At 42.3% G+C, this 15,210-nt stretch overlaps 1 protein-coding gene across 2 annotated transcripts in view; it reads right to left on the bottom strand.

Annotated features, from left to right (window-relative positions):
* Positions 1-15,210, bottom strand: part of LOC117349038 (ATPase family AAA domain-containing protein 3) — a 108,789-nt gene that overhangs the window by 60,761 nt on the left and 32,818 nt on the right. Inside the window, exon 8 of one of the 2 annotated variants that reach the window (XM_033921921.1) lies at positions 657-812. The exons of the other annotated variant lie outside the window; for it this stretch is intronic. Coding sequence (XP_033777812.1) covers positions 657-812 — 156 coding nt within the window. The remainder of the gene's footprint in view (positions 1-656; positions 813-15,210) is intronic. 2 annotated transcript variants of the gene reach the window in all.

A 15,210-nucleotide genomic window follows, 5' to 3' on the forward strand; every position in this document is an offset into this window, starting at 1 on the left:
ACCTTCTCAAACAACTTTCAGGACCCAATGATCTGCACCTATCTATGCCCAGACTATCCAGTAAGCCAACAAACTGCCCCCTATTTGGGGGTACAGCTGCTGGCCTAGCGTCATTGCACTCTCTTGGAGGCTGGAGAGGAGTAAGAGCCAGAGGCTTGCTGCATTCTGCCGTGATCCCTGAAAAGATCTGTGTTGCTCTCTTTGAGAGTCTTGACAATTCCTACATCCCAAATTCCAAGCCGCCCAGGGTCTGCTGTCCAGCAAGGCTTTAGGGTGACAGTCTAACACCAGCCACCAGATCATCCAGACTATTTCCAAATAGCACCTGCCCCTTGAAGAGAAGCCTACTGAGTGTGGCCTTAGAAAACGAGTCTCCTGCCCATCGTCTGATCCAAAGAATCCATCATGTGGAGAAAGAATAGGCGGATTCTTTGCTCATGACTCTTAAGATGCCATACAGAGCATCTGCTACATAATTCACTCCAAAAATGATCGTCTGCCTCTAAGGTTGGGCTCTGGAATACAAGTACCAGGTACATTTTAGTAGCTTTTCATAAAGCTTCATCAGCACAAAAAAAGTTTGCCTGCCACGAAAGAGTTATGCTACACTGCAGTTTTTAGTGTCATTTCCAGAATAAGCAGCAAGAGATATTTACCTTGATAGGATGCTTAAGGACCTCTAGTGCAGTGAGGCGTGATGTCTCTCTCACCAGAGAGGGTTTTCCCAAACGGGCTTCTATATATCTTCCTGCAACTCCTGTGGCATTCTTGGCAGTATATATGCCCACTGCCAGCAGTGTTAATCCTGCCACCTAAAAAGCAAGGACACTCAAGGTGAGTATGCCCTAACAAGATGGATGCACTGTGAAATCTCCCTTCCATCTCTGCAAATTACTTTCTGAAAAGCCAGCTATATGGATAGTTGCAGATTTACCTTCAAGTCAGCATGGCTTGCTAGCAAATGTCCAGAATCAAGAATTACAAAATGGAATGGGAGCGACCCTCTCTATAAAACCTATATGTACTTGTATGATCGTTACCAGTCCTGAAATCTGAACATACTTGCGAGGGAGGAGGATTTCAAAATCAGGTCATTGCTCTGCTGTAGCGAAACAGAGGAAAATTCTTGCTGTTCACTTAAGTAAGGATTTATGGCATTACATTTACCACAGAAAAAGCAAACTTGTTATCTGATAAATCAAGGCAGGTTGGAGGAGTCAAACCCTGTAGCATTATGTAACTGAACATACTTCCACATCTTTGATTTAATAACCTAAGCACTTGTTCTTTTCTGCAATTAAATAGTTACCCAAGCAGAGGATGCTCTTGCTGTGTCACTTTCTCTATTAGAAAACATATTTCCCATTTGGAAACTCGTTTTCCTCCACCGGTGCATGAAGTAAATCACAGCAGATGAGAAAAAAACAAACATTCTAGAATTCACAATGGGAACTACAGCTGGCCCAAGGGAATTTGCCATCCTGCACCCTTCACCAAGGGGCAACTTGGGACACTCCATCAACTCTCCATAGTTCAGCATCTCTGCTTCTATACTACTTATCACTTATATAGCGCTGAAAGGTGTAAGCAGCGCTGTACATTTTGATATTTATAGACAGTCCCTGCCCGGAAGAGCTTACAATCTAACTTGGACAGACATGACATAGAGGGGAGTAGGGGATACAGAACCCAAGGTGAGAGGAGTTAGGAGTCGAAAGCACTCTCAAAGAGGTGGGCTTTAAAAACGGGCCTTGAACACTGCCAGAGTCTGAGTCCATCGTAGGGATTCACCAGAGGAAATGAAAGGTGAAAGTGACTTGCCTGATTTCCCTGCTTCTCAGTTACCCATTTTCAGGAGGTACTTTTTTTGTTCAATTCTATTTTTGAATTTACATCCTAATTCATTGTGCTATTTAAAATCAGCACTACAGGTTCCATAGTGCACCAGTACAGGGATTTCAGAAATCCAGGACCAGCTTGAAATCCTCCGTCCTGGGACCGGGTTACTTGGCAGCTTTTCAGCTCTGTTAAGCCACTCCATTTGAAGCATGTCTCCATGTTCATTCAGACTATTATTATTGCCATGCTCACAGCTAGATGCTGCACTTTTCCTGGCAAGAACATACTGTATTTATTTTATACTTCCCCAGAGTCACACGGAGCTGCAGTGGGAATCAAACCCATTAAAAAAAACCCCCAACAAAAAACAGGCACAAGGGTATAAAATGATCACAGCAAAAAACAAAACAAAAACCCTTGAACTCCTAACACTTTGAAAGGGCTTTTAAAGAAACCAACTCTAAGAAGAGGAAAAGCCTCCTATGCCATTCTGCTGCATCATATTCTGTGATAACAGATTATTACCGGGGAGAAACCACATAGGCATAAAAACCCATTCTCCATGAAATTTTACATTAGAGTTTATCAAAACTAGTTGTATGGGTAGAATTCAGGGGTGTCAAAGTCCCTCCTCGAGGGCCGGAATCCAGTCGGGTTTTCAGGATTTCCCCAATGAATATGCCTGAGATCTATTTGCATGCACTGCTTTCAATACATATTCATTGGGGAAATCCTGAAAACCCGACTGGATTGTGGCCCTTGAGGACCGACTTTGACACCTGTGGGCTAGATAATATCTGGATGTCCAAGTCTGGAGATTTTTTATGAGGATCTGACGGACACTCTGCCGAGATAAGTGAACATTTTCTTGAGCGTTTTGAAGGAGCTTATTGAGTGCCTGATGTTTGATTAACATTTTTCGATAGTACCGATATGGTTAAAATTACACTATCATAATAAGAACATATAACTAATTTTGATAAACTCTAATGTAAAATTTCATGGAGAGGAGGCTTTTATGCCTGAGGTTTCTCTGCAAAAATAATCTGTTAGCATAGAATATGATGCAGCAGATTGGAGTATAAGGCTTTTCCTCCTCTTCTTAAGAGTTGGTTTCTTTAGAAGCCCTTTCAAGGCATTAGGAATCAAACCCATTTCCCCAGGATTTCAGGCCACCAAACTAACCACTAGGCCAGTGGTTCCCAACCCTGTCCTGGAGGACCCCCAGACCAGTCGGGTTTTCAGGATAACCCTAATGAATATGCATGGAGAAGATTTGCATGCCTGACACCTGCATTATATGCAGATCTCTCATATGCATATTCATTAGGGCTATCCTGAAAACCCAACTGGCCTGGGGGTCCTCCAGGACAGGGTTAGGAACTACTGCACTAGGCTACTCCTCCACATCAAGCTCTCCTGCTGTGAAAAAGCAGGACAGGAAAGGGAAGACAAAATGGCTGCCGTTCCTTCCAATGGCATCAGAACCACAGGTCCCAACTCTTTAGTGCAGGGACAGTGGCTGACAGCTCTCATGACTGATAGATTCTAGCACCAATCGTATGGCTCTCACTTCCAAATGTTTTATTAGCTAGATCAGGAGTAGGCAATTCTGGTCCTCGAGAGCCACAAGCAGTTCAGGTTTTTAGGATATCCACAATGAATATATACGAGATGGATTTGCATGCACAGCCTCCTTGAGATGCAAATCTATCTCATGCATATTTATTGTGAGAATCCTGAAAACCTGACCTGCCTGTGGCTCTTGAGTACCGGGATTAACTACCCCTGGACTAGATACTTGTCCCTGATAAATGAGTTCCTCAGCTATATAAGCTTGCATCTCCTGTCATTACCATTGGATTATGGGCCTCAAATTCCGTGCCCTTTATCAAGTTTTCTGAACTTTAGTGTTATATCTTGTGCCTCCCAGACCCTTCAAGGGCATCTCCTGGACTACTGTGTAGAAAATGTTTGGAACTCTCAAGAAATCTGAACAGTGACAGGTAAGAGCTCTTCTTTGCAAAAGACCTGGTCCTCCCCAACTATCTGTGCTTCCTCTTCCTAGGAGTCAGAGTAAGGTACCTCTATTCACTTTGGAAGCAATGCCATGCTCCAATGGTACCACTGATTGCAGACTGGGAACCCCAGTCTTCTAGGACCTATAGGTACAGTCTCTTGGACAAAATAGGTTCCTCTGAACATCTGGGTCCAGATTGAGAATCCCAGGTCTGCTGCATCCCATCATTTTGCTATTAAAACGGTTGTATGTGAAAGCAATACACAGTCAATGGAAAACATGTCCCCTGTTCCTAGGAATTCTCTCAAGGACCTCCCCAGGGCAATGGAGTTTTTAGTAGCTCTTTTTTAAAACCAGACTGGGGTTTGAAATATCAGGAAAGACAGGAAGTAAAATGGCCACCATTTCAGTGCTTTCCTTGTAATGATCCAAGCTCTGCATGAGCATGTCATTATTTTCTCCCTTTGGAACCAAAGACTGCTCCGCTGTCTCTGGTTGACCTCAATCTGGGCTCTCCTCACGCTCGAACTATCCTACTGTATTGCCACAACAGGAATCCACACTGTCCTGAGCGTCCTTAGTGAGTGTTCCTGTGTAATTGGTGATTGGAGCACTCTGCCAAGTCCTCCATTCATTGCTGCAAAAGGATAAAATCTGCTGGTTCAACACTGCCAAAACAGTGGCCAAATTGGGGCACAGTCATCCTGACTTCATATCTTTGAGCTCCTCCTGGGGATTCAAGGCCAGAACACACTGGTTGCCAGCCTTCTTCCTACTTGGTGCCTATCACTGTCTCTTAGCTTCTAAAAGGTATAAATCTAGCCTATGCTATTATTTTGTGGGGAGGATGAGTAAAGGAAATATCAGATGGCTGAAAATCCAGGAAAAAGAGAGGGACCCAAAGGGTCTCCTTTGTGGCTCCTTGATTCATTCCTTCCTTCCAACTTAACTGGTTACCAGTTCTCCAACCGATCCAGGAGATAGCCACACCCAACCAGACCAGTACAGCATTCCCAACACCATCTACTGGAGACAGATGAATACTGACGAGTTTGGACAGCGGGTGAACAGATCTTGCAATCAATTATTCTTTCTCTCTTATCAGCTGGCTGACAGACAGCCCACTGGGGTTCTGGAAGATGAGGAAGACCCTTTGCTCCTGCGCTGCGACTTTACAGGCCTGAACTGGAGTACAAATTCGGCACTATGAAGAGTGGTTTTACTTTTAATTTTTCTATGCAAAAACCATATACCTCTTACTGTGTCAGGAATTTGATTAATTTGAGAAAATTGGGAATACACTATTGTGCTACGACTGGCTCACTCAATCACTTATCCTTTTATCAATAACTATCAAGGCTGCCCTATGGGCTCAGTTTTGAATTGAGGAATAACTGCTTACAGAGATCAGCAGGATATAGTTTGATTGCTGCACTGAGCAAAACACTAAACTCCTGCCCCACCATTTCCTACTGATATGGAGCAGCTGCTCTCTCTTGCAACCAAAGCATGTCTAGTCACAGCCACATGCGTTTCAAGTTGAGCTTGTTCCCACATATGTTTTGCACTTTTGCTTAGCACAACTACAGAATTAGAAACTTTCTCAAAAGCAAATGAAGAATATATTGGCACTATACCGTGACATTTTGCACTGGCGGCACTGCCAAACACTGGGCTTTATTCTCACTTACGTGTGTTATGCAGTTAACGGATGAATTACAATGTTATGTGTATGCATGGAGTGACAATGCTATTGCACAGTCTGTTATGGGGTATGAAATTAGCAGAGGATGGGGTATGCATTCTACCTTGCCGTGAACGCACAATACTATACTGCAATGATTTAAGTGCACCATACTACCTAACTAATGCATGGTTGTGGCAGTGTGTCCTAGTGTGTCCGGCTAGTCTTGTGGAGCAAAATGGCCTGAATTATCAGGAACAATCAGCACACATTACTCAAACACTTAACATAAAGTTTTTTTTATTGGGTTGCCTCACATTTAATACAATAATATCACTGTGGCTTACTTCAGACAGGCAGTAATGAGTTATTCCTTTCCCTTAGCTTCAAGAGGCAGCGTTCAGTTTCCCCAAGCTTTTGCCCTAGACCAGGGGTGTCAAAGTCCCTCCTCGAGGGCCGTAATCCAGTCGGGTTTTCAGGATTTCCCCAATGAATATGCATTGAAAGCAGTGCCTGCACATAGATCTCATGCATATTCATTGGGGAAATCCTGAAAACCCGACTAGATTCCGGCCCTCGAGGACCGACTTTGACACCTGTGCCCTAGACCATGTATAGGAAAACTGGGAGTTCCCCTCTCTCTCTCTCTCTCTCTCTCTCTCTCTCTCTCTCAGGGAGCTCTTCCCTTGGGACCTCCCTCTACTAGGTTCTCTCTGAATCATTTAACTCTGGGCAGAAGCACTCCTTGCCTGAGTTCTGCCCTTCTGACTCAGCAGTGAGCTCTAAAGTGCAAGGCACTTTAGGATCTGTAGTCTTTTTCCAAATTGACCAACACCCTCTGCTGCCCAGTACCATAAGTGCACTCTTAACCCTTTCAGGACCATAAGGATCGTAGGCCAATTTTTGTGGTTTTGACGACATTTTTATGGTAAAAAGGGCTTGCAGATGCCAAAAAATTGATTTTTTTTTGTGAAATATCATAATTTTTATTAAAAAAAAATCACACTTCTGGCTTATGGACAGTGTGGCAAGTGAATCTTCTCGTCAATCTAGCAACGACGCTAATGAATGAATGTCGGAACCAGTTTGTTTACATAAAGGCAGTATCATATGGAATCCGTACATATCAAATTTAGAACTGTAGACTATCCCAATCAAAATTGATAGGATTTTAAAGTTATGGGACAAATATGTCCCTTGGTCCTGAAAGGGTTAAAGGAGGGAAAACCCCTGAATCTGTCACAATAGTAAAGAATTTTTCTATACTGTAACTGACATGCTGGAAACGCCTCCAAGCTCTGCACTTAGCCCTTGTTAATTTTGCAACTACAGCATGGGCCTCTAAATCCTGGTTGAGGCATACCCCAAGAACCCTGAAACACCCTCCTGATCCCCTCTGCAGCTGCCCCTAAAAGACTGACCTTTGAAAAGGAAGCAGACTACTGACAACTTGCAAGGAAGATACTTGTGTCCTAGGAAGTGAACATTCACTTGGGTCCTATCCTCTGGGAACCTTAGTCTCCCCTAAGTCCTTCACAGTCTTTTCCAGAGGTTCATGGTTTCTCCTTAAAAAAACGCTCACTAAGAAAATGTTTTCAAGGCTACATCCAACATCTAATTTTACAACCAAAATATGCATTAAGTGCAACCTCCCCCCAAAAAAACCCACCTTTACTATAACTTAGTTAACAGGCCGCTAAATTTCTCTAACGCTGTATGAGCAGAACACACAAAAAGACCAGCCAGCTTAGGCTGTCACATTTGAAATGTATAAAGGCCTAGAAGAGTGTATATACGGATTCATCCTCAACAGTGGATTATCAGATAACTGCTATGGTTAACAGACCGATTAGTATTCTTAGAAATTTGTGCTAATTAAGGGATTAGTCTTTTATGAATCATTTTAAAAAGGATAGAATTAGGGGTCTTTACCCCTCTCCTGGATTATTACAGTATCTTGTTGGGCTTCCGGATGTGGCAGATGCTCAGTTGCAAATAGTATAAAACACGGCAAAAGGTTGATTTTTTTTTTAGAGCGTCCAGGTAAGATAGTGCCACCTCAAATAACGTTTAATTGGAAAGACTGTTCTAGACTGAATTGTAGTTTTTGGTGGAACTCAGTATGCCATATGTACAAGATGGAAAGATTACTTGCAGTACAGAAGGGTCATTTTAAAAGGTTTCAGGAGGTGTGGAGGCCATTAATTGAATATTATAATGATTAAGGTTTATTCTTTTTCCTTATGTGATAATTTGTAGAAATGGGGGGAGGGGGGATAGGATATTCTAAATAAATAGCTGTATATTTTAATTGATTAATGCACATAAGAAATATAATATGTATGTATGAATAGAAAAGGGAAAGGGGTAAATTTATTGGAAATATATTGTTATGGAATTTTAAGTGATATATGTAATATGATGAGTCATATTTGTTGTGCACTTAATTTATATGATAAAATGAACAAAGATTTTGAGAAAGGAAGGGTGGGGGGGAGGGATAGGTTAATATAAGATTAATTGTAATATAGAGGAGGGATATCTAGGTATGTATATGAATGGATAGATTATTTTATTGTTATGGGGAGGGATGGGAGGTGGGTGAGGGAAATTAAACTATGTATAATAACATTGTTTAAGAATATCAAGTGAGTTATGTGAGTTATTTGTAATAATATTGTACACTTGTTGAAAGAAATAAAATGAATAAAGATTAAAAAAAAAAAAAAAAGATAGTGCCACCTCATATGAAAAGACATTGCACCAATTACTTCTTGTTTTCTTTTAAAAATTGGCAAGGCTTTGTGCCTGCTTATATGATGAATCTGATGCACTATTGCATTCCTGGATGTCATTTAAGGTCTGCTGCTGCTTTGGACTTGTTATGTCTGCATCTAAGTAATTTTGATTAAACAGAACAACAAGGAAGACCATAATGGGGTTTGTTCCAGACCACCGGAACTCATTTCCATTATTATTTTGAATAAGAGCTCAGAAAACTTGGTTGCTTCAAAAAAATGTAGTTGATTTTAATAGCTTTTACTTTTGTTTGTAACTGTTACTTCTGGTTTTATCCATTTTATGTAATCACGTCTTGAGCTTTGCATTTTGAGTTGGTGTAAAAATGTAAGAATTTGAATGAAGCTGTTCAGTGGCATACTTTGACCCAGTACAGTATGGGAGCTGCATGCGTCAGAGGTGTTGGGGGGGGGGGAGGGGGGAAGACGAGGTCTCCAAATTCAAGTTTTCAAGTTCATTAGTTTTCTATCCCACCAATCAGATAACCATCTAGGATGTTTAACCAGGTGATGAAAGGAGTTAGTCCTGACACCGAAGACATGATGGAGAGGCTGCTTGGCAGATCCACTCCCACAGCTTCTGTATCATTATGAGGTTCAGTATTTAAGAATTTAATACTATAACCTGTGGGGGTCCAAATCGTTTTTAAAAATTCTCAAAAACTATTTGGAGAACAACGGATTTGGATCTATCCAGATGTCTCAAAAGTTACTCAAGAGCGAAGGAAAGATTTCCTTTCCCTGCGTCAAGAAACTCTTAAATTGGGGGCTACGTTCCTTTTAGCTTCCCCCTGTAAATGTCTGGTGAGGTATTTGGGAATTAAGTACATACAGTCAAACCTCGGTTTACGAGTAACCCGGTTTGCGAGTGCTTTGCAAGACGAGCAAAACACTCGGCAAACTTTTGACTCGTAAACCGAGCATTGACTCGATTTGCGAGCCCCCACCCGACCCGACCGCGGGAACCAATAGTATTGCTCCCCCCGAGGCCACCGGCGCTTCTATCACCTCTTCCCCCCCCTCCCCGACTGGCCCTGTCCTTACCCCTGCACCGCCGGTGATAAAAGTGCCTGCCGCCGGTCTGCTGCTGAGCCTTGAGCATCTGCGAATGCTCAAGGCCTTCTGGATCTCACCCTCTCCGAGATGCTCAAGGCTCAGCAGCAGACAGGCGGCAGGCACTTTTATCACCGGCGGTGCAGGGGTAAGGACAGGGCCAGTCGGGGAGGGGGGGGGGAGAAGAGGCGATAGCAGCGCCGGTGGCCTCGGGTGGAGCATGGGAGTCGGGGTGCGTCTGGCAGGAGTGAGCCAGCATTTGAGAATCCCAGCAGAGAGGGTAGTGGCATCCATGGGGAGGGGGGGCAGCGTCCGGGAGCGGCAGAGCCAACAGTGTCCAGTCGGGCTCTGTTGCTGCGGCGGTGTTTGCTTAGCCAGCACCACCCGCAGTGAAAGGCAGCCAACAGCAGCAGAGGAGGAGAACTGGAGGAGCCGCGTGGATGGGTCTGTGGCAGACGCAGCGGTGGAGGCGTCCCTAATGGTAATTAAGTTTTTGGGGATGTGGAACGAATTGTTCAAGTTTCCATTATCTTCTATGGGGAAAGTTGCTTTGATATATGAGTGTTTTAGTTTAAGAGCATGCTTCTGGAACGAATTATGCTCTTAAACCAAGGTACCACTGTATTTTTTTCTCCAGACCACTTGAGGGAGTTCCTAAAAGTCAAAAAGATCATTAAGGACTGATTAAGAATGGACTATAATTAGATGGTAACCGTGCTACACTAAGCTTTTTCCTTTTAATTTACTCTTTAATTAATTATCTCCGATATTAGGTGATTGTCACACCCCCTACATTGTGGTCTAAGGAAGGGATAACTTTATATTTGTTAAGTTTCTGTATAATTGGTAAAATTTGTTTCTTTCTCTGTGTTGCATGGAACAAGATTTATTCTTGTGAATTGAAGTGAAAATCTAATAAAACTAAAAAAAACACAACCCAAACCTGCGGGGGTCTCTGTGGCAGAAGAGCAGCCCTCTCGCTCCTGCTCCTCGCAGCTGCCTTCTAAAGTAGCTGTCGTGACCTCCCATAGCATTTCCTGTAGTACTGCGAGATGCCGCAAAGAGGTCGCGGCAACTATTTTAAAAAAGCAGCCGCAAGGAGGCAGGAGCGAGAGGCTGCGTTTCTGCTACAAAGGCTCCCGCTGGACCACTAGGTACCTCGGTAGGCCAAGGGGTGGGGTGGGGAAGAGATTAAAGGGTCAGGGCCTGGAGAGAACCTTGATTGTGGCAGGGAAGGGAGGGGAGGAATGAGAGGTACAGAGACCTGCAAGGGATTGAGGGGAGAGAACCTACACTTTGAGGCTCTTTGTAAATCTTGGGCCAAACGTTTTGGATAAATTGGCTCTTTGCTTTAAAAAGGTTGCTGACCCCTGGCCTAGGACATCATCAGTTTTATTCATATTAGCAACACTGTGGATGAATAGCGTGTCTTTTCAATTTTTTTTTTTTTATACTGGTTGCTACCAAGCCACTAAAGGTCAGTCACTGGATCAAAGTTGGCATTAAGGACATAATTCTTTTTAATGCCCAAACTAGCTGTATGTGCTAATTTTAAAAATATCACTAACATTTAGGACTCACTTTCATAGTGCTTCCAAAGCAAGCTCAAGCTCCACGACATGCCTTTCTTTCTAAATTCTAGCCTCTATTTTGATTGTGCATATATAGAGGAAGTGAATGTCATGCATAGCTCGGAAGGTCAAAGGTAGCAGAACTGAAAGAATTCAAAGCACAAGATGCAAGGTCACCACTGCATGCATGGGGGAAGGGGATATTTGAGAAGCACAAAGAGCAGACAAGGGCATGACTGACTCAACATTAAATTGTGGGAAACCATATGGTGCATGAATGTTTTGAAGAGCTTTAATCAAGAGAAGAAAGCTGTACAGCAGTAATTCAGTAACCAAACTGAGTTTGGCATTCACAGGCTGCAGCAATAACCTGTGCATTAAGCATGATAATGAGGGGGGAAACAAATCTGGCAAGTCTGGCAAGCAGTGCCAAACACCAGGAAAGAACTTCCCTCCATTCCCTACAGTGATCTGTTTACATTTACCAAACAGGTTTCATTTATGAGAAGTAGTAAAATCTTCACTTCAAATCTACCTGATTCTCTAGCATTCGTCTGGAACTTATTATAGCAAGTTAGATCTGTAAGTCATAAGCTAATGATAGTCAGGGCATGTTCATGTATTTTCATGACGTCACAAGAATTTATATACACAATCTCAATTTTGCATACATAAAATTAACTCATCTGTGAAGATAAAAAATGTTATATACCCCCCAAATAGATACAGTAGAGAAAGATTTTTGCAGTTAATGTCTGGTAACTGCAAAACCTCAGCATAAGCCCTGGCAAGTTAGATGCAAAGCATCGATAAAAAAAGCTAAACAAGAATATGAAGAAAAACTTACCAAAGAGGCAAAAACTCATAGTAACAATTTTTTTTAGGTACATCAAAAGTAGAAAACCTGCGAGGAAATCCATGGGACCCTTAATAATAATAATAATAATAACAGTTTATATACCGCAATACCGTGAAGTTCTATGCGGTTTACAAAAGATTAAGTAAGGTTCAAACTGATTGAACTTAAAAGGGGAGGAAGAAAGAGAGTTGGTGGGACAGGAAATCTATTTTTGAGGATAGAGAGATTAATAGGATATGGTGATCAAGGACTAAAAGGTGTGCTCAGGGAGGATAAAGCCATAGCGGAGAGACTGAATGAATTCTTTACTTCGTTCTTTACAGAAGAAGATGTAAGAAATCTACCTGATGAAAATCAAAAGGAACTGCAGGCGAAATGTACAAGATGCAGGCTATGTTTATTATATCAAATATCAACGTGGTTAAATATTACCACCCTTCAAACAAACCCAAGGACCCGACACGGTCCGTGTTTCGATAAACACGCTTTCTTCAGGGGTCCAGGGTTGTTAAGGTTTGACTTAACCGCAAATATAAAAAAAGATAGTAAACATAGGCCTGTAAAAGCGCCCCGACAAACTCAGCAAAAAACTTCCACCAGAAATGGTTTTCAAGGGTGATGGAGGTGGAGGAATTGAAAGAAATCTCAGTGAACCTGGAAGACGTACTAAGCCAAATTGACAAGTTAAAGAGTGATAGATCCCAGGGTACTGAAAGAACTCAAACACGAATTTGCAATCTGTCGTTAAAATCAGCTTAGTACCTGAAGACTGGAGGGTGGATAATGTTACACTGATTTTTAAAAAGGGTTCCAGTGGAGATACAGGAAATTACAGACCAGTAAGCCTGACATCGGTGCCGGGCAAAATAGTGGAAATGATTATAAAAAATAAATTTTGGAACATATGGACAAACATGATTTAACGAGACAGAGTCAACATGGGTTCAGCCGATGGAGGTCTTGTCCCACCAATTTGCTTGACTTCTTTGAAGGTGTGAATAAAGGCGAGCCAGCTGATGTAGTATACAGTATCTAGATTTCCAGAAGGTTTTTAACGAGGCGGGGAGAGCGTGAACTCAAAGGCCTTGAGCATGCGCAGATGCTCAAGGCCCAGCAAAGAAGAGGACACAGATCTTCGGGCACTGGCACCAGCATGTCCTGTGCGTTGGTGCCGGTGGCCAGATGGGGGTAAACAGCGTGTTCGGGTGGGTGCTGGGGGATTTCAGATCACGGAGGGTGTGTGTGTGTGCAATGCTGGTTCTCGGGGGGGGGAGGGAAGAGCAGCGCCGCTGGCCTCGGGGGATAGGAGTGGGTGGGAACGTATCAAATGAGTTTCCCTTAGTTCCTATGGGAAAACTCGTTTTGATATACGAGTATTTTGGTTTACAAGCATGCTTCTGGAATGAATTATGCTCATAAACCAAGGTACCACTGTATATCTATATCTATCTATATATAGTGACACTAAAAAAGTTCAAAGAGCGAGTAAGATGATAAAGGGGTTGGAAAGCCTCTCATATGAGGAAGACTAAAGAGGTTAGGGCTCTTCAGCTTGTTAAAGAGACGGCTGAGGGGAGATATGATCGAATCCTACAAAATCCTGAGTGGTATAGAACGGGTACAAGTGGATCGATTTACAAAGACTAGGGGACACTTGAATTTACAGGAAATATTTTTCACTCGGGGAATAGTTAAGCTCTGAAATGCATTGCCAGAGGATGTGGTAAGAGCAATTAATGCAGCTGGTTTTAAAAAAGTTTCAGACAAGTTCCTGGAGGAAAAGTCCATAGTCTGCTGTTGAGACAGATGTGGGACTGTAGCATGGAATGCTGCTATTATTTGGGTTTTTGCCAGGTATTCGTGACTTGGGTTGGCCTTCGCGAAGACAGGATACTGGGCTAGATGGACCATTGGTCTGACCCAGTAAGGCTACTCTTATGTTCTTATGGATGCTCCCTACAGTTACAAAACAACAAGAAAATTGACCCTGGTCCCTCCACAGAGGGTCATATCGAAGAAGCAAAGAAATCGTGGAGAGTCGATGTCGAAGATGAAGGTTTTATTCAAACAAATAAATAATCCGCATAAAAATGTCTAGGGCCTGAATCTCTGGGAAACATATGGACCCAACACGGTCCATGTTTCGACAATGTAGTCTTCTTCAGGGATCCCTATGTGGTCCTAAAAGCTTGTTCCCTACAGTTTCCCATTCAGTTAACATGAAGACACTATGGTTACTGTTCCCGTAATGCAGCAAACATAATACAGTTATTCACACCTATTTAGATATCATTAAGTTCTATGTCATGCCGCATACCATAATTACCATTACTTTATAACTGTAAGGCACAGTCCCCATCCATTGTGTCTCACTCCATATTAACTGTGAGTGCAGCATAATGAGCTAAAGCCTTGCAGATGTTCTGAAAATTTCAAGTGTTTTTGTGTTTTCCAGCTACAACAGTTTCTTATGTATTTCTAAGAAAAGGATTTGGACAACAAAACCCATAAGGACCTGCTCCAAACTCTTTTGCATTGAGTAGGTTCCACATAGGCCTCCTCCTCCCTACAGTATCTACTCCTAGATAATGCCTTGTAAGTACATTCTGTGAATAAAGATAGGATCCCAAAGTCACTTTAAAAAGGATGTCAGCATCTTATCACAAGGTTTAAAGATTGCCGGTACATATTGCAAGGATTGAATTATCTACTTTCTTTGCTGATATACAGAGCCTCAACTGGCACCATTTAAATAGTTTCAGAACTAAGTGAAATTTTGTCCTTATCTCTTAGAAGCTCATAAGCTTTTTTTCCCTTCTTAAGACAAGATCCAAGTGTCCATATGCCTTTTCTTTACTGCCAGGACATTTAATAGAAAAATTATTTTAAACATTGGATTATATCCTAAGAACAAATTTAATAGCATCTATGAATTTACCCCCTCCCCCTTTACAAAGCCGCATTAGGCTTTTTTCCTAATGCAAGCCACAGAGGTATTAGCTCTGACGCTCGTAGGTTCAGCAGCCCCAGTCTTTCAAAAATGTTGGCTTCTAAACTCTAAAAAGCTTGATTCTATTGCTAAGTTTTCCTTTGTTTTTGTAAGATTAGCCAGCTGGTTAGAGCAACGACTGAGAAGCTAAGATTCCAAGTTCACCATCTTTGGTAACACTCTTTGTGATCTCAGGCAAATCACCATGTACAGTAGAATGTAAGCGCTTTTGATCACAAATATATTATACCTGAATTCCAAGAATGCTCTAATACAGTGTTCTTCAACCTTTTTACACCTATGGACCGCTAGAAATAAAAGAATTATTTTGTGGTCCGGCATCGGTCCACGGACCGGCAGTTGAAGAATACTGGGCTAAGTCGTGGGCCAGACTCCA

Source organism: Geotrypetes seraphini, chromosome 15 (assembly GCF_902459505.1).
Source record: "Geotrypetes seraphini chromosome 15, aGeoSer1.1, whole genome shotgun sequence".
Classification (NCBI taxonomy): Eukaryota; Metazoa; Chordata; class Amphibia; order Gymnophiona; family Dermophiidae; genus Geotrypetes; species Geotrypetes seraphini.